Source organism: Poeciliopsis prolifica, unplaced genomic scaffold (assembly GCF_027474105.1).
Source record: "Poeciliopsis prolifica strain line A6 unplaced genomic scaffold, Auburn_PproV2 SCAFFOLD176, whole genome shotgun sequence".
Taxonomy (NCBI): Eukaryota; Metazoa; Chordata; class Actinopteri; order Cyprinodontiformes; family Poeciliidae; genus Poeciliopsis; species Poeciliopsis prolifica.
This window is the reverse complement of record NW_026562551.1, coordinates 8,198-30,117: the sequence shown is the minus strand read 5'-3', so window position 1 is coordinate 30,117 and position 21,920 is coordinate 8,198. Positions and strand designations below refer to the sequence as shown.

The 21,920-nt window shown below is 39.6% G+C and overlaps 1 protein-coding gene, 1 long non-coding RNA gene and 1 pseudogene across 2 annotated transcripts; 1 reads left to right on the top strand and 2 right to left on the bottom strand.

Annotated features, from left to right (window-relative positions):
• The first annotated feature begins 2,053 nt into the window (after nt 1–2,053).
• LOC129356506 (uncharacterized) lies at nt 2,054–3,672 on the top strand. The gene is made up of 3 exons (XR_008605419.1): nt 2,054–2,817; nt 2,931–3,165; nt 3,281–3,672. It is a non-coding gene; the product is annotated as an uncharacterized LOC129356506 (long non-coding RNA).
• Nucleotides 3,673–8,195: 4,523 nt separating this feature from the next.
• LOC129356507 (hyaluronan synthase 1-like) lies at nt 8,196–10,258 on the bottom strand. The gene is given in 5 exon segments (XM_055026098.1): nt 8,196–8,871; nt 8,994–9,126; nt 9,226–9,451; nt 9,576–10,144; nt 10,147–10,258. Coding segments are annotated over 5 exon segments (1,716 nt in total).
• An 8,029-nt stretch (nt 10,259–18,287) lies between these two features.
• LOC129356494 (trypsin-3-like) lies at nt 18,288–20,645 on the bottom strand (annotated as a pseudogene).
• Nucleotides 20,646–21,920: the final 1,275 nt, after the last annotated feature.

Genomic DNA, 21,920 nt, shown 5'->3' with positions numbered 1-21,920 from the left:
GTTAATTGGACTTAAATTGGACAATCCTCTTGCTGGACATACAAAAAATTCGGGGTAAACCAGACGGCTTTGTTTATATTGAGAGATTTGAGGAACAGAGTAGCGTAAAGGGAGTGGTACGACGGCAATTTCCAATTAGGTTAGCCTTTGGTTGTACAGCACACAAAGTCCAAGGAATGACTATGAAGTCTGCTGTCATTTCTTTGAAGCGGATTTTTGAGCCAGGAATGGCATATGTAGCTCTCAGTCGCACAACTTCCCTGGAAGGACTTAAAATCATTGATTTCGATGAAAATAAGATCTACGCTGATGAAAATATTAGAGCAGCGATGGAATCAATGAGACCAGCAACGTTTTTGCACACCAGACCACTCTTGCATTTTCAGTCAGGTCATCAGAGTGCAACATTAACGATTGTCCACCACAATGTCGAAGGCCTTGTCTGTCATTCTGAGGACATGAAACAACATCATGAACTCATGTTGGCAGATATCTTATGCCTTACGGAGACTCATTTGTTTGGATCTTCTGTTCCAGCTTCCTGCCAAATGGAGGGCTATTCTTTTTTTTCACGGAACAGACATGTCTCCTACTCGAACAGAGTCGACATTGCCACCAAAGAGGGTGGGGGAGTAGCGACTTACTGCCGGAGTCTTCTCCAAGCGCAGGAACGGAGATTCTTTAATGAGGTTACAGATCTTGAATTTAACGTTGTCAAAGTGGACACCCCAATCAGAGCAGTCATCGCGACAGTTTACAGGCCACCAAGTTATGATCTTGGAACATTTTTTAAGAAATCTGCAAAGCCTCTTGGTTGGCCTGAATTCAATGGCTATTCATCCCATTGTCGTATTAGGAGACTTTAATGAGGACCTTATTCCTCCTGGGAAAAAAGCCATCAATCAGTTGTTTAGAGCCAAAGGTTTATGCAACTTATCTCTGATCCAACCACAGAAAAACGTACTCTTCTTGATCATATTTACATCTCTCATCCAGAATATTGTGTCAAATCAGGTGTCTTGCAGACTTACTACAGCTATCACAATCCTACATACTGTGTTGGCTTCAGTATAAGTTGCATCTACAGTGGCTTGCAAAAGGAGTCATGTTCCTTCAAGTTTTCCATATTTCATCACATTACAACCACAACTATGGAAAAACAGCGGAGAGGAGAAGTATTTGTTTATTTTTGCAGGTATATACTAAGTAATACACACTTTTCAGTTTATTTGCAAAAAAAATCTGTCATATTTTTAAGCCTCCCTGGTAGAGTCTATTCTGGAGTCCTGGAAAGGAGGGTCATCAAGATGCTGGAGAATGCATGGGAGTTCGTCCAAACAATCTACATGTGTTTTATGGACTTTGAGAAGGCATTTCACAGGGTCCCTCTGGGAACTTTGTGGGAGTTCTCCTGGAGTATGGTGTCCAAGTCCTTTGATACGGGCTGTAAGGTTTCTGTGCAACCTTACAGAAACGTGGTCTGCATTATTGGCAGTAAGTCAAGCTCATTTCTGCTTAGAGTTGGATTTTGCCGAGGAAACGAGCCCGACTCTGCTGGCAATGCACACCACTCTCTGACACCAGTCATATGGGGACCTAACAGCCTGTATCAAAGGACCCGGGACCCCATACTCCCAGAGAACCCACCCCTTGCTCCCCGAAGGAAACAGTCGAACTTCTTCTCCAAGTCCACAAAACATCTGTAGACCCAACACCTGCATGGGAGTTAGGTGAACTCCCATGCACCCTCCAGGACCCTGCTCAGGCTGTAGAGCTGGTCCAATGTTTGTTCAAAAAGTCCTTCTTTTTGAACAAAGGCTGGGAACACTGAATCAAACAGTCTCACTTAATCATAAGGGTTCTACTTCATGGGTCTTTCATATTACATTTGGATGAAATATATTTGTGGTTGCAATGTAACAATATGGAACAGTTCAAGGGGTATGATTACTTTGTAAGCACTGTACATCTTAACCCTGAAATCATGATATGAAATTCTTTTTGGAGAAAATGTTGGAATCTAGTTTTTTAATGTCATTTCATTTGACTGTTTGCTTTTGTAATTATGATAGCGTGGATCGATTTTCTTGATCATTGTTGCAGTGGATTTGATATGTATTTATTCATTGTACACATTTCTGAATTATGGTGTATGCTTGTGGATTTTGTTGTAGGCATAAGAGATTCTTGTACACTTAGTGAATCTTTTCAAAACTTATTTACTTCTGTAGAAGAGGCTTCATAAAGAGGTTTTGTACTTGCACATGAAACTGTTTGAGCTTTGTGAATACGAAAGTGGCTGATCTTGAAACACTTATCGGTTCACTGTCAGAGTAGTTGCTGGAAATGTTGCACCAGGGAGCAGTAGATAAGACAATCAGTTACTATATGTATATTCTGTTCTATTTGAAATTAAAATGATTTGAAATGGGGACCATAAAGTTTTCGTAATTTTTCTAATTCAGTTAACATAAATTTTTCCCTTCAAATAAGCCTAAATTTTTTGCGGAACTGCGTTTTTATTCTTCACCGTTTGCGTCACTTAATTAAAGCTCTCCTTGTTTCAATCTCTCCTCAGTCACACTGAACTTTTTAATGCTGCAGCCCCCTAGTGGCTACCTCATCATCACTTAACAAGCAGGACAAAAGTTTGGCTCATTTTTGTCCTGTTGGACTCCCTCCATCTGGTCAGAATTTGTTTGGTTTTGGTGGAATTAACCCTTTGTTCTCCCAGTTTTAGTCTGTTTTTGCAGGGTTTTTCACAGAAAACGATCCTTGGAGGCTGCCAAGAAGACAGAGAGGAAACAAGACCTTGAGGTTTGGCCCATAAGATGTAGAAAATGTATCTAAATTGTAGCAACCTTACAAGTTGTAACTTTTTTGTTGTTGGTAATAGCTGTCTATTGATGGAATGACTTGTGTGTTTTCAGTCCAGGAAATCCTCACCTACTTCATGGACTTGGGCCTCATACAATCTGAGGAGATGGAGTTCTTGTTTCTTTGAATGTTCCAGGTGGGACAATCTGACCAGGTAAGTACATAACAAATGAAGGCTAATTTATTTGCCAATTTGGTTTATTTTAAGTTGAGATTGATAACGTTATATATCTAGGTTTCATAGGAGGAATCCAGTGGATGTATGCCCTTTTTTCTTGGGTCATATTGGTATTTATATCTGTTAATCATTCTGAAATCTTTATTTAAACGAAGTTTAAATTCTACAGATGTTTAAAAATGTCATGAATATTAATTTGTTTTTTTGTCTGTTTTTTTACTACAGAGTCTGTGATGTCACATAGACTGGATCCCAAATGAAAGCTTTGGAGCAGTGGTTGTTTTTTCTTCTTTTTTTTTCTACAGTTGTAAATAGTTTTTCATGTATGTATATATTTAAAATAGTTTCATGTAAGAATATAGTTTAATATATGTTTCATGTATGTATATATGTATAATAGTTTGATATTTATGACAAGTTGATCATCGTGGCAAAGCCATGTTTCACTTGTGAGATTAAATCTGTCAGGCCTTACATTGACACTCAGGCAACAACCCTGAGTGCCACACGGCTGGACAGGACACATGTAAATAAAAAAAGATAGTTTTTATTGCAGAGACATCAAGTTCTGAAATTTATTGTAATCTTTAAATGTTGTAATTGTGGTTCATTGTAATCTTTACTTGTAAAAAGTTTGTAGAAATCTTTAATATGACTTCAATATATTTTTTTAAATTGTGATCTGTTGTGTGTGTGGGTTTTTTCATTAAAAAATTTTGTCACTATTATGAACGACATTCATTTGCCTTAAGTGACAATAGTCACTAATGTATACATTTAAAAATATTTTTTTGTTTTCAAAGAAAAATGAAAGAAATAAAAAAAAATATTATTTAACTAATGTTATTATTGTTTATAATAAATATTAATAGCATTTAGACTATTAAACAGCATTTAATATGCTATTTGATAGTCGGTTAAATAGCATTTAAAATGCTATTTAATAGTCTAAATGCTATTAAATAGCATTTAATAGCAAAATGCTAATTAGCCAAAATTAGCATTTTGGCTAATTTTAGCTTGTGCACTAATTTTAACATGTTAGTCAACATGCTTGTGATTCTCCACATGCTTATAATTTATTAAACCTGGGTATTGAAATGTATGGAAAACAAACACAATTGAAGGTGCAAATTTAAAAGAAATCAACAATTAGTGGAAAAAGATCAATGGAATCACTTTCAAAGTATATATTTCAGAACATATTGTAATGATGCCGACACTGCAGCTGTAGTCTCGTCAAACAGGGTTTATTAGAAATAAGAATAAGAGCTGCTATTATTATGGCTGCAGCCCCTAACAAACTGGTTCACTCCGTGACAGCGTAGCTGGAAACCGAACGCTCAACCCCTGCTGCTCCCACCCCCACCGTCATGACAGACCAATCAAGTGTGAGTGGAAGTCAGCTGAGTCAGAGGAAGTAAATAACGCTACATGTAACAATAAGGAACACATTGTAACTTATAACACATAACCATGTGGAACCCAGCAGAACTAAAACAGAATCGTTTCAATATTATTACCCAATGAAAGAAAGGGATCTTTAAATTGAGAGCCATGTGCGGCATGTTAATTAAGCTACTGTATGGCTGCTGTGCGTAAATGCTAGTTGCTTTTTTTTTTCATAACACACTAGAGAAACTCACATCTCAGTGGGAACAGTGTTGCTCTCCCTTTTTTGCCAGTGCATCAAAGTCTGGAGTTAGTTTTGTTGTGGCAATTCTCAGAACAGATCTGAGGTGTTGGTCAGTTAACCAGGATCTGTGATGAGCTTTTTTGATGTTTATGACGCTGAAAATCTGCTCACACATGAAGGTGAAGCAAACAATGCCAGCATCTTCTGCGGCATCCACCGGAGGTTTTGGAAATGTGGCTTCGAAGCATAAAAGTCTTTCAGTTTAAGAAATCTGAAATTCTCTTTTGAGACGGTGCCAGTCTTCAGTCTGACACTTTGCTGTGCAAGCAAAGCAAAGCATTAGCTTTAGCCTTTTACCTTAAATGAGGTATTAGCTATTTCCCTCACTTATTACCCATGTTTAGTATACTGCATGGAGTAAGCCAGGCTTGTGACTCTCCACATGCTATTGATGACATTGCAGCGTTCTTTAGCATGGATGCTAATGTTTAGCATCAGAACTCTGGGTCCAAACGACGGGCACACTTTGGCAGGGCCCCGGTTAAATTTCTTCAGGAATTTTCTAGTTATTATTATAGAACTTTATTTTTCTTCCGTAGACCGGAATGCGGCTCGCACCGCTGCGAGCCCACCCACAAAAGTGGTATCAAAACGTGCGGCTCGTTCCCGGCATTGGAGCTATTACTTTTGGTGGGATTCGGAGTTACGATAAAAAAGTAAAAAGCGAAAAACCATCAAAAAATTCTTGTCAGTTAGAAACTGCCCAAACTAGAGTGTAACTGACGTTTCGTTAGAGTGTGGGAAGCAGTGCGATTCTGACCCCAAATAAATTTTGAAATCGCCATCACGCCCACAAATATCGCCCTATCGGTATCAAACTCGGTCATGACATAGATACGCATGCCTGCTCCGGTAAAATGTTTTCAAAATTTTTCTAGGGCTTATGGTTTTCTGTCTAGGGCTTCAGAGCAAAGTGATGCGACAGGATTTCGACTCGCTCAGCCAGGATCACTTCCATGTATTTCTGAAAAATGTCAGACCTCAGCGCACACCATTTTTATCTTGTCGCTGTTATTAATGTGAGTGATGTACAGATATGAATAGGGGGACTATCGGAGACGAAAGATAGCCCTCTTATACGCTTCAAACGGTTTTCCGATACGTATCACGGTTTCCGAATGGGAAGGAGTTGTTTGGACCGCTTTTTTCAGTCAAAACTGACTGGGTGTCTCACAAAGATAGAATTCTTTCTGTCTCACACACATGACAGTTGCAGAGGATTAATTACCATAGCAACGAAGCACAGCAGGGCCGAGAAGCTAATTAGAACTACAAAAACGCATCACTGTAGTTTTACTGTGGCAGAGCTCTGAGGAAGGAGCTGGCCTTTAGAACTATAAATTAGAACTACAAAAACGCATCACTGTAGTTTTTACTGTGGCAGAGCTCTGAGGAAGGAGCTGGCCTGTAGAACTACTTGTGTTTTGGGCATTTTATAACTGATTTTAACCAACCTTTGCTACCACATGGGATTAGTGTTAATTAAGTTTAATTAATCTTAATGAAATTAAGCTTAATGAAAATTTCAAAATAAAAGCCTTGACAATTTTTATATCAATTGCTGTTTGGAGCATTTTAGAACTGATTTAACACAATCACTGTTACTCATGTGAATAGATTGGGGCCATTTAAACGAGGCTTACTGAAAATTCAAAATAAAAGCCTTAATATTCCTTTCTGGCTCATGCCTATTTTAGTGAAAATGGCTGCCTCAAACTGATAGAATTATGTCTCCCCCTGTCTGACTCACAGCATGCAGAGGATCCATTACCATAGCAACGGAGCACAGCAGGGCCAGTGGTTAGGACTACAAATACGCATCACTGTAGTTTTTATTATGGCAGAGCTCTGAGTAATTGTTGGCCTTTAGAACTACTTGTGTTTTGGGCATTTTATAACTGATTTTATCCAACCATTGTTACACACAGGATTAGTGTGGTAATTTTAAATTAAGTTGAATTAAAATTTCAAAATAAAAGCCCTGACATTCGTTTATATTATGGAATTGCTCTCTTGGGGATTATGTGACTTTTTTATATACACCACTGTTACACTTTAGATTATTTTGGAAAGTTAAAATGAAGACTTACTGAAAATTCCAAATAAAAGCCTTAAGACTCTTTCTGGCTCATGCCTATTTTAGGCAAAATGGCTGCCACAAACGATAGAATTATGTCTCCCCCTGTCTGACTCACAGCTGGCAGAGGATCCATTACCATAGCAATGGAACACAGCAGGGGCCAGTGGTTAGGACTACAAAAACGCATCACTGTAGTTCTAACATGGCAGAACTCAGAGGAAAAAGCTGGACTTTAGAACTGCTTGTGTTTTGGGCCTTTTATAACTCTTTTTAACCAACCATTGTTACACATGGAATTAGTTTGGCAATTTTAAATTAAGCTTTAAACAAATTTCAAAATAAAAGCCTTGACAATTTTTATATTAACTAAGTGCTTTTTTGACCATTATATGTCTGATTTAACCAAATCACTGTTGTACATGGGATTACATTGACCGTTTAAAATTAAGCATTCTGAAAATTCCAAAATAAAAGCCTTGAGATTCGTCTGTGGCTAATGCAGCGCCGCGGGCGCTGCAATGATATTAGCTTGCATTATCTTTTCCTCTCAAGTTAGGGCACTGTCTTGCACAGCAAGTAGAGCATTAGCATTAGCCTTTTACCTTGCATGAGGTATTCGCTATTTCCCTTACTTAATGCAGTAAGTCATGCTTGTGACTCTCCACATGGTATTGATGACATTGCAGCTTTCTTTAGCATGGATGCTAATGTTTAGCATCAGAACGCTGGGTCCAAACTGACGGGCACATTTTGGCAGGCCCCGGTTAAATTTCTTCAGGAATTTTCTAGTTTATGCTGTTAGATGGATTTGATTACAGTGAATTGTGTGAGCTTTCTTTGCCAAAAAAATAATGTATGAGTATGTATGATAAAGTGTTGCAATAAACTCAGGCATTGGTCAGAGATGGCTTTTCTGCTTGTTGATGTTTCACAGTGTGGCTTACTCTACATACAGTGTGCAAGTTTCAAGTAAAATATGCAGAACAGCCTGAGATGCAGTGCAGCATTCAGTGAGGAGACAACTTCATTCTCATAAGTGTACACAACTATATACATGGACAGTAGTGGCATCAGTAGATTTAGTCTTTATAGAAATAACCAATCACTTTTCCCCAGATTTAAATATCATAAATAAATGTCTTAGACAGTAAGCTTTCTCATCATCTAATGAGAAAAAGTTTCCATATTGCAATAATTCCAAAAACTTCAGCTCATATGCTTTTAAATATGCAAAAACATCTCCATATGAGTGAAATAGTCGATGTTGCCCTTCTGATTGATAAAAACAATACTTAATCCCTTAGTGTGTACTGACAAAATAAATACAATAAATAAAGTCATTAAAATTGTATTCGTCTTTAGATCTACACGCTAAGGGTGTAGCTTTGGGAGCGCCTTCTGCATAACCTGCGGAACCACACCCAGTAGAGGAACATCATGACCAGCCAGTAACATACGTAAGCCACACAACCAAAAATAAGGAACCGAGTTTCCATAACCTTGGCTGGACTTGACCAATCTTTCTGAGTCTCTCTGTAGATTGTGTATCCAAACCCGCCTAAGAGAACAGCAGCCCACACTGACAACGGAAGCAGGGGGATGTAGTTACCCACGATCTTACGCCTGCCAGACGTCCCCCAGCTGCTTTTGTTCATTGTGAGAATGGCAAAATACTTTGCAGGCAGCAAACTGGTCATGTACAACGAGGAGTAGAGCGACATGAAGACCATCACGATGTTTTGGCGAAGGAGGCAGGCGTAGGCCGCCTTCACCAGCCCGATTAGCTGGATGCAGCAGAGAACCCAGAGGATGTCCCACAGCGAGCCCGTCCAGAACAGCTGGATGATCGTGGCTGTGACAAAGAAAGGAAAAATACCAGAGACGATGGACTCGTAGGTCATCCAGAGATGATGCTTGTGCCACCACATCGCGTTGTAGAGCCACTCGCGAAAGTAGGACTTGGTCCATCGAGTCTGCTGGTTGAGCCAGCGAAGAAACTGGGCGGGTGTTTCTGTGTAGCACTTGGAACGAGCTGTGTATCTAAAACAACACAACAGACAAAATTATAGAAGTGTTTTGATTTAGCATCTCAAAAATATGATGAATTATGAGTAGTTTATTTAGTTTGGGTTTTGTAATAGAAATAACAAAAGGGCATGTACTTTGTGGCGTAGCCCATGCTCAGCATTCGATTGGTGAGATGTCTGTCATCTCCAAATGTGCAGTGACTTCCCAGAAACTTCTGGTTGTACCAGGACTCCAGAAACTGCTGGAGGATGTCATTCCTGTACAAACCTGCATGAAAAAAATATGTATAGAGTGAGGTCTTTCAACAATGGGGAGCTTATTTCAAAATGATCCTCCTTTGACATCAGTGACAATTGTTTTCCTTACCCAGAGGACCGCTGATGCAGGACACACAGTTGAAGAAGGACTGACAGGACCGCTCGATGTTGAAAGCCATCCAGTACCGGAGGCTGCTCATGAAGCTGATGTATGAATCTTTCAGGTTGAGAATCATCACATCTCCTCCCACAGCACCGTACCTGGGGTTGCTCTCTAATACCTTGCACAGTTCCACAGTAGCTAAACGGTCCAGCTTGGTGTCAGAATCACACACCTGAGGAGTCAGAACATGAAACATCACTGAAAATTTGCAATGCCACAAGTTTTTTTTTTTCTTTTTTAACAAGACATTGAGTAAGACTTTTTGAGATTTTCAACAAATGGAGAAAAGTAAATACCTGAATGTAGTCAACTGATGATCCCAAAGCCTTAAATGCAGTGTACATCACCTCCCGCTTGCCTCCCCACTTCTGCATGATGCACACACACCTTTTGGTCTGGATCAGATGCTCCAAGTCTTTTTTCTGAGGATCCTCTCCAATGACATAATCAGCATTGCTTTCTGTTCCCATCTCTTCATCTTGCTGAGGCTTTGTGGGATCCCATGAGTGGTAGTTGTTCTTCCACACAAAGAAACCTGGATCCTGGTCTGCAAACACTTCCCTAAACATGTCCATCATGTACCTGTCATCGTCTGAGTTCCCGTCTATCACCATGATGATGCGCAACAGCTCTGAGGGATACTGCAAGCTCTTGACAGAGTTGAGGCACTCTCTAAGATAGCTGGGATCCTCCTGGTAAGCCGAAATAGTGAATCCAATTGTTTTAGTGTAGCTGCACGGTTTCGTGCGAGTCTTCATTCGCCGGTGCTCAATAAAGGCAAAAAGGCTTTGAACCAGAACATGGAGGGAGAGCAGGAGTCCGTAAAAGCCAAAGGAAATGATCCCGTACATGGATGTCACCAGTGGAAGCCTTCCACATAGGCCCACACCATGACTCCCAGAACCAGCAGAGCAAAGAGGAACGTGAAAATGGCTCGAAGGATTGTCCAAAGCTTCTTTAATGAATGTTTCAGCTTCATTTTGCTCTGCAGACCAAAAGACACGACAGGTTGGTTAACTCGTTCAAACGAGGCTCAAGAAACTTCAAATACTTCCAGATGAGAAACCTGAAAAAGTTCTCTGATAAAGTTTGAATGAATTTTAAATACTATGAGTACATGAGGCCAAAAGAGATAAATCACTTAAATGACTAGACACTCACACTTTGTAAGCACGATCAGTTAATTTTTCTGATTTTCTGAAAGACAGGACAATATTGCAACTCAGAAACAATATTTTAATATTTTTTAACCTGCATGCCTATGATTTTTTTTCTTTGCATTTTATAATACTAATAATGTCAAAGAGCTTTGCAGAAATTATTAAATAAAATCCTTATAATAGTGAAAAATCTAGAATCGATTTAAATCGTTAGTTATAGAAATGGTGAGATCTAATATCTCACAATATCTAAGATTTTATCAAAACAAATATTTTTACTGCTGAACAATAACAAAATGTAATTTCATTGTAATATTTACTTTGAATTTTTCTCGGATTAAAGTCAGAATGTTAAATAAAATCCTAATAAATTAATGGAAATTCCAGTTACACGATTTTCCCCTCTTTTCATCAGGTAAGTAACTTCACAGAAACATATAATCAAAATATTGCGTTTCCCCCCCGTTTTTTTTTTTTTTTTTTTTTTTTTTTTTTTTTTATTATTTAGATTTTTATTTTTTTCCTAGTGGACCTTACCTGATGATGCGCGGCTCCCTCGGCTTCGGAATTGCAGTTCGCACACCTCTTGTTGTTCTCAGTCTGAATGCTTTGGCTGTGAAGTTTGCTGCTTTTATAAGTTTTTAGGTTTGGGATGGGGCTACGTGCTGGGTTTTATGCCTTGTGAATGGTTCATTAAGAGCACCGCTGCTGACTCAGTCCTGCGTCAAGAAGGAAGGGGCGCGCGGGGCAAACCTTTGCTTTGTTTTGTCTTAACATGGAGATCTTATACACTGAAAAAAAAAAAAGATGGATTACGCCTTAAACAGCTGCAAACAGCTTCTTGCGAAGTTTCTATCTATCTATCTATCTATCTATCTATCTATCTATCTATCTATCTATATCTATCTATCTATCTATCTATCTATCTATCTATCTATCTATCTATCTATCTATCTATCTATCTATCTATCTATCTATCTATCTATCTATCTATCTATCTATCTATCTATCAGTGATCCTTATCTTTATAAGAAACAAGTTTTTGTTGTTGTTGTTGCTGATTTACAAATATTACAAACAATTGTTTTGAAACTAGTTGAGGATTTTCTTTTCTTTTTTTTTGTCGGTATCTGCTCTGTTCCCCAATATGACACAGTTCTTGAGACATCGCGTTATGACGTCACGGCGTCCCCAAAAGAGACATTATGACGGCCGAGGCTTCAACAGGGTTGTTCACTAGGTAGATGTTTCCCCTGGTGGTTATTTTTTAAAACTGCAGGGACAAAAAAAGGTTTTTATCTTATTTTATGATGTAATATGATATGAATTAAACCATATATATAAAAAAAATTCCCTTCTCACCTCCCGCGGGTGGTTCTTATCCTCTGAGCTCGGGTCCTCTACCAGAGGCCTGGGAGCTTGAGGGTCCTGCAGTATCTTGGCTGTGCCAAGGACTGCACATTTCTGGACTGAGATGTCTGATGTTGTTCCTGGGATCTGTTGTAGCCACTGCTCCAGTTTGGGGGTTACTGCCCCGAGGGCCCCGATGACCACAGGCACCACTGTGGTCTTCACCTTCCAGGCCCTCTCCAGTTCTTCCCTGAGGCCCTGGTATTTCTCTAGTTTCTCGTGCTCCTTTTTCCTGATGTTGCAATCACTTGGTATTGCTACATCTACCACAACGGCTTTCCTCTGTTGTTTATCCACTACGACAATGTCTGGTTGGTTCGCCATTACCATTTTGTCTGTCTGGTTCTGGAAGTCCCACAGGATCTTAGCTCTGGCGTTCTCCACCACCTTTGGGGGTGTTTTCCACTTTGATCTCGGGTTTTCTAGTCCATATTCTGGTACATCCCTGTAGGGGCTTGTCCTCCCATGATGGTATCTCTGGCACCTCAACCTCCGTTCCCTGTTGTCTGAGACATTCACTGAGCACATTGTCTGTTGAGGCTTTGTCTCTGATGTATTTATGGATCTTAGTTGTTTCGTCCTGGACAGTGGTTCTCACACTCACTAGTCCTCTGCCTCCTTCCTTGCGGCTCGTGTACAGTCTCAGGGTGCTGGATTTGGGATGGAACCCTCCATGCATGGTTAGTAGCTTTCTGGTCTTAATATCTGTGGCTTTTATCTCTCCTTTGGCCAGCTAATTATTCCAGCAGGTATCTGATTACTGGCAGGGCATAGCTGTTTATCGCACTGATTTTGTTCTTGCCATTGAGCTGGCTTCTCAGGACTTGCCTTATTCGTTGGAGGTATTTAGCTGTGGCTCCTTTCCTTGTGCCTCATCGAGGTTGCCATTTGCTTGTGGTATACCTAGGTACTTGTAACTGTCCTCTATGTCTGCTATTGTTCCTTGTGGGAGTGAGACTCCTTCTGTGCGGATCACCTTCCCCCTCTTTGTGATCAGCCGACCACACTTCTCTAGTCCGATTGACATCCCAATGTCAGTGCTGTAGATCCTGGTGGTGTGGATCAGTGAGTCGATGTCTCGCTCACTCTTGGCGTACAGCTTGATGTCATCCATGTAGAGGAGGTGACTGATGTTTTATATTAATATATATATATATATATATATATATATATATATATATATATATTATATATATATATATATATATATATATATATATATAAACAAATAAAAATAAACTGTTGTTTTCTGTTTTTTTTTGCTGTTGTTTTTCAGTCCGGCTCTCAATGTCCTGACCTACCATGATCACATCCCTGGGGAGGTTCTTCACCAATCTGTTGACCACTCATGAGTATCCACCCTTAGCCACTGGAAGCTGGCATGAAGCATAAACACGCTTCATGTCGGACACAAATAGAAGTTACATCCCTATATGATGTCATGTCGGGAGATTATATGCACAAAAACTGTAACTTGATCTGTTGGTTATCCCCAGGAGTTATTATTTCATCAATAACCATTTGAGCCTCTTATTCAGTCGGCTTCCAAGTTTGTTTGCATGTTGAAACTCCTGTGTTTTCCTTGCAGAGTAAAGCTGCATCTGCATGCAGTTGTCTGGCATAGTACTTGATTCATACAGTGCATTTAACTCCTTAGTTTAAAAACAGGTGCTGATTATTATTATTTAACTTTTTCACATTTTAATGTGACATTTATCCTTTAATTAATTTGAAAAACAACGCTTTTGGTGAAGCAAGCGAGTCCGTTGTGTACAAATGCACAGCCATTGTTGAATCTTGTCATTTTTTTATTGTGTTCATTAAAATCCAGCTTATGTGCAGTTTTCTCTGAGAAACCTCTGAAATACCATTAAAATGCTCAACAAGCACGGGAATTCGTCTGAATCGATGCCATTTTGTATTATTTTGTAAAAGGAGCAGGTTAAATCGTTGTGCTGTTCTGTCATTTAACTGAATCATCGTTACCTTAGTTTTTACTTGACCGACGTCTACATGTCTCGGTTTCCGAAAAAGTTATGTCTTTCCTTGCGAAATTCCAAATAAACCAACAAACAAATGTGTTGTGCTAAAAGCAGTCTTTAAACAGTCTCCTGTTAAGGTTAATGTCCCTTAAAGAAAACAAAGATATTTTTGCGTACAGGCCTTCATAAACCTTAACAGGTTGGCAGTCTTTATCTGGAGGTCAGGCCAGGACCTGGTGACTCACTCATAGACTCTGTGCTACGCCCAAGAAACCAAATTCACTTAAATCATTTCTGAGGTTTACTAAAATAGTTAGACCATCTGAGAGAAGAAGTTTCTGGACTGCAGTTGGTCGTGCATGATGTCACCAAAATAATTTTATAACCTTACTTATGTTGATACACTTAAAGGAAGATCAGTCGAACGTTACCGTTTGCTCTATTGCCAATAAGCCCCTGCCAGAGTGGTGTGCATCCTTTACAGTTTTTTTCCCCCCACAAAGAGCCATGCACAATTTGCCATGATTTACAGATGGCTGGCTCTAAGTGACAGTTTTATTCCTCGGCAGTCTTTAAGCAGTACACTTCTCTGCCCACTCATTGTCAAGTTCATGAGTCTGAGCTTGTTGCTGCAAATGTTCTCACCACATCTAAGGCAGCTTGATTTGTTATCTCCAATATTACGCTCCCAACCACTTGCCTTTAGATTTTACAACTTTACACGCTCACGGCGATGAGTTATGCGCATGTGGCTTTTGAAACACTTATAATCAGTATGACACAGTTTTCTTTGAGAATTGTCTGGTGATATCTTGTCAGTTTGACAAAGTGGACAGATGTGAAGAGCATTTTGCATTTTTAGTAAAGATAATTGCTGCTTGACTGATATCTTGAATTGACATCTTACACATAAGCCTGTTCTTTAGCTGTCAGTAAACGAAAAAAACAAAAAACAAAAAAAACCATAACATACTCTTAAAGCCCAGATCCAACAATCACTCACCCCAGCAGAAAATTTGGGGAATTTCTGTCCATGGATTAACCCTCCTGTTGTCCTCGGCTCATGTCGACCGAGGACAAGCCCTTAAAAATATGTTTTCAATTGCAGCTGCATACAGAAACTTTAATCTAACAGTCCTGCATCAGAACTACGGTGTGCACAACTCAGGGGGAAGTTTAGGCTCAAGCAATTCAATGTGAACTTTACAAAAGAAATAAAAATAACTAAACCCAGGCCTCAGGTCAGACTGAAAGACTAAGGAAATCACAGCTGGACAGGCAAACAGTATGGAATGGCATCACTGATCTCCGTAAAACTGATATCTTTTCAAATTTCCCCCCCTCCTGTTGCCCTCGGGTTGACATGACCCGAGGACAAGCCCTTATAAAACATTTTTTTAATTGCAACTGCATACAGAAACTTGAAATCTAACAGTCCTGAATCAGACCTACAGTGTTCACAACTCAGATGGAATTTTCTGCTGGAGCAATTCAAATGTGAACTTGACGAAAAAAATAAGACTAACCTCTGTTGTCTTCGGGTCAAAATGACCCGAAGACAACAGGAGGGTTAAAAAGATTCCAGTAAACTTCTCCAGATGCCTGGTAATGACCTAATTATTTGACTCAAGTGCGTTTAAGCATTGACATATCTAAAAGAATATGCCAGAATATTCCTTAGAGCAAGAATATTCCTGCTCTAAAGAAAACACTTGTATCTTTTAATGCCAACTATGTAACTTTGCTAATATTTCTGTCTTAGGGTGGATGGAGAGCATCTGGAAAGGCAACTATTCATCACTGTTAGGTGTGGACTTTTCACTTGGCTTTGACATGAAATGTCATTTTGAGGCTCAAGCAAGTTTTCCTTCTAATATTGTTATGAGCAGTTTCCCTACAGCATGTTTCTGCCTCCTCCATGGGTATGGCATGGAAAACATGGCATCCCCATGAAATCACCAGAACACTTTCTGTCACATGCATGTTGTGCTGGTCCTCTATGGCTGGTGCAAACTGCTCTTTTGGTTTTTTTTCTACAGTGGTTTTTGTCTTGCCACTATATAATTAATGCCAGATTTGTGAGTGCAAAAGTAATGATCGTCTAAAATAAGATTCTTCCTTCTGAGAAGATTTTGTAAATTTTAATCTGAAGAATACAAAAGGTTTGCTCATAGAAATATTTTATTCAACATTAGTTACACAACATTTTTACAGTTTAAGCAGTCACTGCATTGTGACAGCCCTCTTCTTTCTCCATCTTCAACGTGTCATTGTATGCCGGACAGATGTCTTCCTGGTATTCTTGCCAGATTTCCTGTGCATGTGTTATGATAAACATTCTCAACATGAGATGTGCTCAGCCAGAAATGAGGAACACATTGACTCCAGGTGCAGTTACTGTGCCAACGTATTTACAGAAAGTGTGCAAAACTGCTGAATAATGCTGTTACAGAAACCAAGAATGTGGAGTCCACTGTTTCTTTGCTTGTCTCTGAGGTTTGGGTTGTGTGTGGCTGCTTTTCTTTCATTCCATGCAGACAGTTTTCCACCAGAGGGAGCCACGGAGTGACAGTCTTCCATTGGAGGATGGACTGCAGATGTAATTGGGTGAACCTGCACACCATGAAGGCAGGAGGATAAGAGGAGCCATTTTCCAGTCTTTAGGTACCTGAGTGTCCACCTATAGTGGTACCTCTGAGTCCTCTGCACTTTCTTGTAATTTCATGAGTAAGATCTTCCTCACTTGTTCTGCAGGTGGGCCAAGCATACCTAAAACCATTCAATTTTTTCAATCAAATTTGAACCATGGATGTGTCCCTGGCTCTGCCTATGGGTAATATCGAGATACATATCTGTTATGGCCAGTTAGTCCGGTGGTTTGTCCTCTGGCACTGATCTCTGGATATACCTGAGACACCTGAGACACTCGAGTCTCTTTGCTACATCAGAAAATTGCGACACACTACAAAAATACTTTTTCAGATTAGCTTTCTCGTTTCTACCACAAATGCATAAACTTTAAAAATGAGATGCTAAAAACAACACAAAAAAAACCTTGTTTGCATTTTTACAAAGAGAGTGTTCCTAGACAATTAGGATTTCACTGGGGGAAAAAAACAGTGAGATAAAACTCAGAATGAGCTGATCAGTTCTCTACTGGGGAAAAGACAAGAATGCACTCAATTCAGAAGCTTGATTTCTTAACGAGCAGAAAAAGATTAGCCTTATATGTGTTGACATGCACCTAATTATGTTCAGGACAGCCTAGGTTTCATACACATGGCATTTGAACATGGTTAGCTGTAATCAGCTGCAAGATAAAACATTATTTCAGCTCAGTCTATAGTTATGACAGGTCAACATGTGAAAGGCTTAAACATGTGCATGTGTATGTAAAAGCTACATTTTGGAGGTTGCATATTGTTTTATAACACCAAAGACTTGATTTATTCTGCAGTGACAATACTGCATAACGGAGTAGTAGGGCCATACCAACAAAATATTAAAAATAAATTAAATTACAGGAGCATATCGACCCTTGTCAAGCTGTCGGTCTAGAGTGAAGGATTATGCCAACTAGCGGACGGTCAGGCTGACAAGCAGAGATTTGCAGACCCTGGAGCTCATTGGCAAGATAGAACTGACTTTGGAGAAGTTGCCAGTTTGGTCCGGTGGGAATGGCTACAATAATAATTTGGATAATTGAAATCACCGCAGAGATGTACCAGTCAGAACTTACAGCTGAATGGAAAGATTTACGCCAAATGCCGGAACTACCAAGCAACAGTCGCTATCTGAACCGGCTTCCCTGTGTTGGCTTAGGCAGGCTGTCTTTAAACAAGATTCTCTTACCCACCATGCTTCCCCGGAGACATCTGTGGTTCTGTGGCAGGCTCTAGAAGGCCACGCTGATAAACCTTTCCACCATATTATAGACTGCTGGCTAGAAGAGCTGTGTGGCAAAGTTCAGTGTCTTTGCCTCTCAGCGTCACTGTCTTTGCATGTATATCCATGCACATTGCATGGATATCAAAAGCCATATTCTGTGGCTATGAATGCATCCTCCCTGAACTCGTCGCCTTTGTTGCATTTATTTGCTTTATACATGCAGAGGTTTCTTTACAATCCCTCATTGCGCCCACTTGGACTCAGTGAGGGATATGATTCTTCCCTCATTCTACCTGATGTTGCCATTTAATCTTAGTCTAATGGAAAGGGCTACAGCTCCAGGCACCCGCCTTCCTTCTTTTTGTTTGTTTTCTGTCTTTCTTTGAATAAGAATCAAGTTTAATTCTCACTTGACCTGATGGGGCTTCCTCAACATCTGCTCCATCTTTCAAAGTCACAATGAGAGTAGTCAGCATTTTAAAGTTTGTTTTTTTTTAACTTCATGTGTATAAAATCCACCCTCATTTTATCTTGTGGACCAGTAAAAACTACTCTTTACGCAAATATGTCAAATTGTTGTTAGACTTTACTCATTTTTCTCATTTACATCTGACGCCTTTGGCTTTACATCTCAGCCAGAAGCCATTGTTGTCTTGATCCAGGAAACATAATTGCAAACTTTTGTGTACACTCCAGGCTTGTTTCTCTGAGCACAGCCGTGGCCCCAGGACACAACTCCTGGAGCTGTCCGTCACACACCATAGGACCCCCAGAGTCACCCTGAAGTTCAAAACAGATTACAGGACGTCATATTTTGCAGCAAGATAAAAACATCTGTTGATGTGCAACAGCGATGGTACCTGACAGGAATCTTTCCCTCCCTCAAGGTATCCAGCGCATATCATGTTTTCAGTTATCTGAAAGGGATATGCATTGAAGCAGGTGTCATCGCTCAGCAGAGGGACTTCCAGGCACTGCAGCTTGTCTGGGTACCTTGCTGTAAACACACCGCAGTCAGCTACTTCTCCATGTCATTTTCTTATCTCTTCGCGTTCATTGAAAATTACAGAGCAGACAAAGTTTAACTCACAGCCCTCGTCACTGGGGCGAATGTTTCCCCATCCAGATATCTGGCACATCGTTCCAGCACTGCCACAGTCTGATGGGAGCACTGCAGGACGCACATAGCTGTTCAGAATAGCAGACTGACTCAGCTTGATCAGCATGATGTCACTGTCCTGCGTGCGGGGATTGTAATCAGGGTGGCGAATGAAGGCGGCAGACATGATGTGCTGTTCCGTATGGTCGGGTTCCCAGATGTCATGCTCTCCCAGTCGAACTTCTAAATTTGAGCTGAAAAAGATTCATTTCAGAAACCCAGTTTAGTTTCCCCAGCACTGCTGTCCCTCGATTACAATCACAAGGAAACTGTAGAGGTTTTAAATTATATTTCCAACTAGGGATAGCAAAGTTTAAAGCAGGATTACACTGTAAAACAACATTTGAACATTTTGTGACGCACTGACAGTCAATCCCTCATTAAGAAATGTAGACAAATCAGACTGAGTTTGGAATATTTTACAGAAGGAAATGGACAAAAGATCCCAGAAGACTGCATTCAAACATGATTCTACAAAATATTGATTGAAGAGCACAGTTTTCAGATATTGATTTGAAAAAAAAAAAAAAAAGAAAGTAAAGTCCTGGGTTTGTTTCCCCTCAAACACAATTATGGGTTGGTTTTGGTCGGTCAGATAAAACACAAAACAAATACACAAAATTTGTTTATTGTAATGTGAAAAATTATGAAAAACTTCAAGTTGTGTGAACAACTTTGCACAGCACTATGCATGCAATAAAATGAAAAGATGTTCATCATCAGGTTGTACCTTGGTTTGCAGTGTGCAGCCGAGAGCACCCACTGATCAGACAGCAGAACGCCTCCGCAGTAGTTGTACCCAGTGAAGAGCGACACTTGATAGGGCACAGAGTTTCTCGAGCATTCATATCCTCCAACGATCTTTTCATCATCCAGGCCAGCTGCACGTTACAAATAGGAAATGGTAAATTGCCTCCAGTTGTCATGAGCTTTATCGAGTCAAAGGACTCCAAAGAACTTTGCAGTTAATACACACATTGTAGCCTCAGCTACCCAAAGGCAGTCAGACAGAAACAAGGCTACTATTTAGAAGTCGCAGACAGAGCAGAGGTTCGAACTCAACATCTGAAGGTTTCAGGATAAATCTCTTCTTTCTGAGCCACTGCCACCCAGAAGTTGAATTACATTTTCATTTTCACATTTTATGATATAGAAAATGTATTGCTGGTGTCAATTATAATTACAAGTTCTAGTGCCACCTATTTTTCCCATGTAAATGAATATAAAATATACCTGCTACGCCTAAGAAGATCAGGAAAAGAAAAAGCGCCATGCCTCTTTCTGGTTTGTAACCAATGTGTCCTCGCTCTCTTTAAGTTAGGTATTTTAGTCCTCTTATCTCCCCTTTTAAGCTCTTTTATCACCTCAAACATAAGCCATATGTTACATTTCCCGAGGCATGCTGAATCTAAAGTAAACCTAAGGAATACGAGCCAAAATAAAGTTTTAAAAAAATGTATGTGCAGAAAAAATCGCTCAGAAAATGTATAAACCTGGTCTAATGTTGTCATTTTTATACTTGCAGTCAAGCCTTTTGCCTTAATGTCCTTATTACATTGTATGTGATGTGCTTGTAAAAATAAAGAAATTGACATCCATAGTTGTGCATGCAGCTGAAATGTTCTGAAGCACAGAGGTCTAAATGTCCTGTTTTTAATAATGTTCTCAGTTGTATTGAACAAATTATAGGAATAAATGGCTTTAAGTTTTCACCTTCAATGGAATGAGTTTTATCCTTCTTAAAAATGCTTTTTCTTCCCTACCCATTTTTAGAGCATTTTCTGGTATATTTGGCATTTCTGGGACTTTGATTATCAGGTTTGCTCACATTAAAATCTCAGGTAATTTATTTTATTTTGTGAGGTTTCTGTTTCACCGTGGCCTCACTGAGAAACGTTTTGAGTGACTGACGAAGGCCACAGTTCACCCAGAACTTGGATGTAATTCTACATTAAGTAACTTATTTTTATTAAAATCTCCCTTCATTGTAAGTACAGGTGTATTTTTTATAGCTATACTTTAGAACTATCCTTCAAATGCATTTTTTAAATGACAGCTTTAAAACGTCTCTTTTACAGAGAAACTGATTATGGTGTTTCTCCATGGTGTGGGTTTTTTACCTATTTTTCCAACACGAACTCATCAAGATGTTAGATGTCATCTATAATCACTTTGATCTTCCAGTGTTTTCATAGATTTTTGGTTGGATTGTGTTTTGCCCATTAGCCAACCCAGATTCTGTTTGTTGTGTTATCGTCAAGCTTTTATCATGAATGTCTCCATATCCTTCTTGCAATTCTAAAAATTCTGCCACAAATGTCCAAAAGCACTTCCACCTCAGGATGCTCTCACCTCCAAATGTTGCTGGTGGTGCAGTAATTTGGGGCAATGATCAGACCCAGTTCTCCTCCAAACAGGGAGCTGGTCTCATCTTACCAAACGATATTTTCTTAATCTTTAATTCCAAATGCTGGTTAAATGTTTTTGGTTTCACACGCTTTTACTTTAATTATTCAAAATGTTGAAGCTTTAAGAAACGACACTCCATTTGCCCGAAGCACTCCACTAATTGGTTTGACTCCTGAAAACTGTGATTTTAATATATGGTCTAAAGGTGATGTCAGAGTGATGCCAAATCACCTCTGACTCAGAGCTTCAGAATGAAGATGAGATGACAGGCATGATGCTCCATTACTCACATGTGAGCATAGCTGTTTATCAACACCAGACAGGGAATTATTTAAGGATGTTTTGTTGCCCAAACATATGATTAAACACTTAAGCGCCGAGCATAACACATTCCCATCTAGCACGGGCAGGTTCTCCTCCCTTTCATCACTGAGTAGCACTCAAATTATTTCACTCACTTTTAAAATACGTTTGATTACATTTAAAATACAAAACAAAGCTGAAACATGGCATTGAAATCCAAGTCATCAGGTATGGAGACGATCAGCTGCTCAGGTCGAAGTGAGCTTCTGTTTTTATGTTATTGGTCGATTTTCATTTATTTTTTTACTTCAGGATGAACATTTCAAGCTG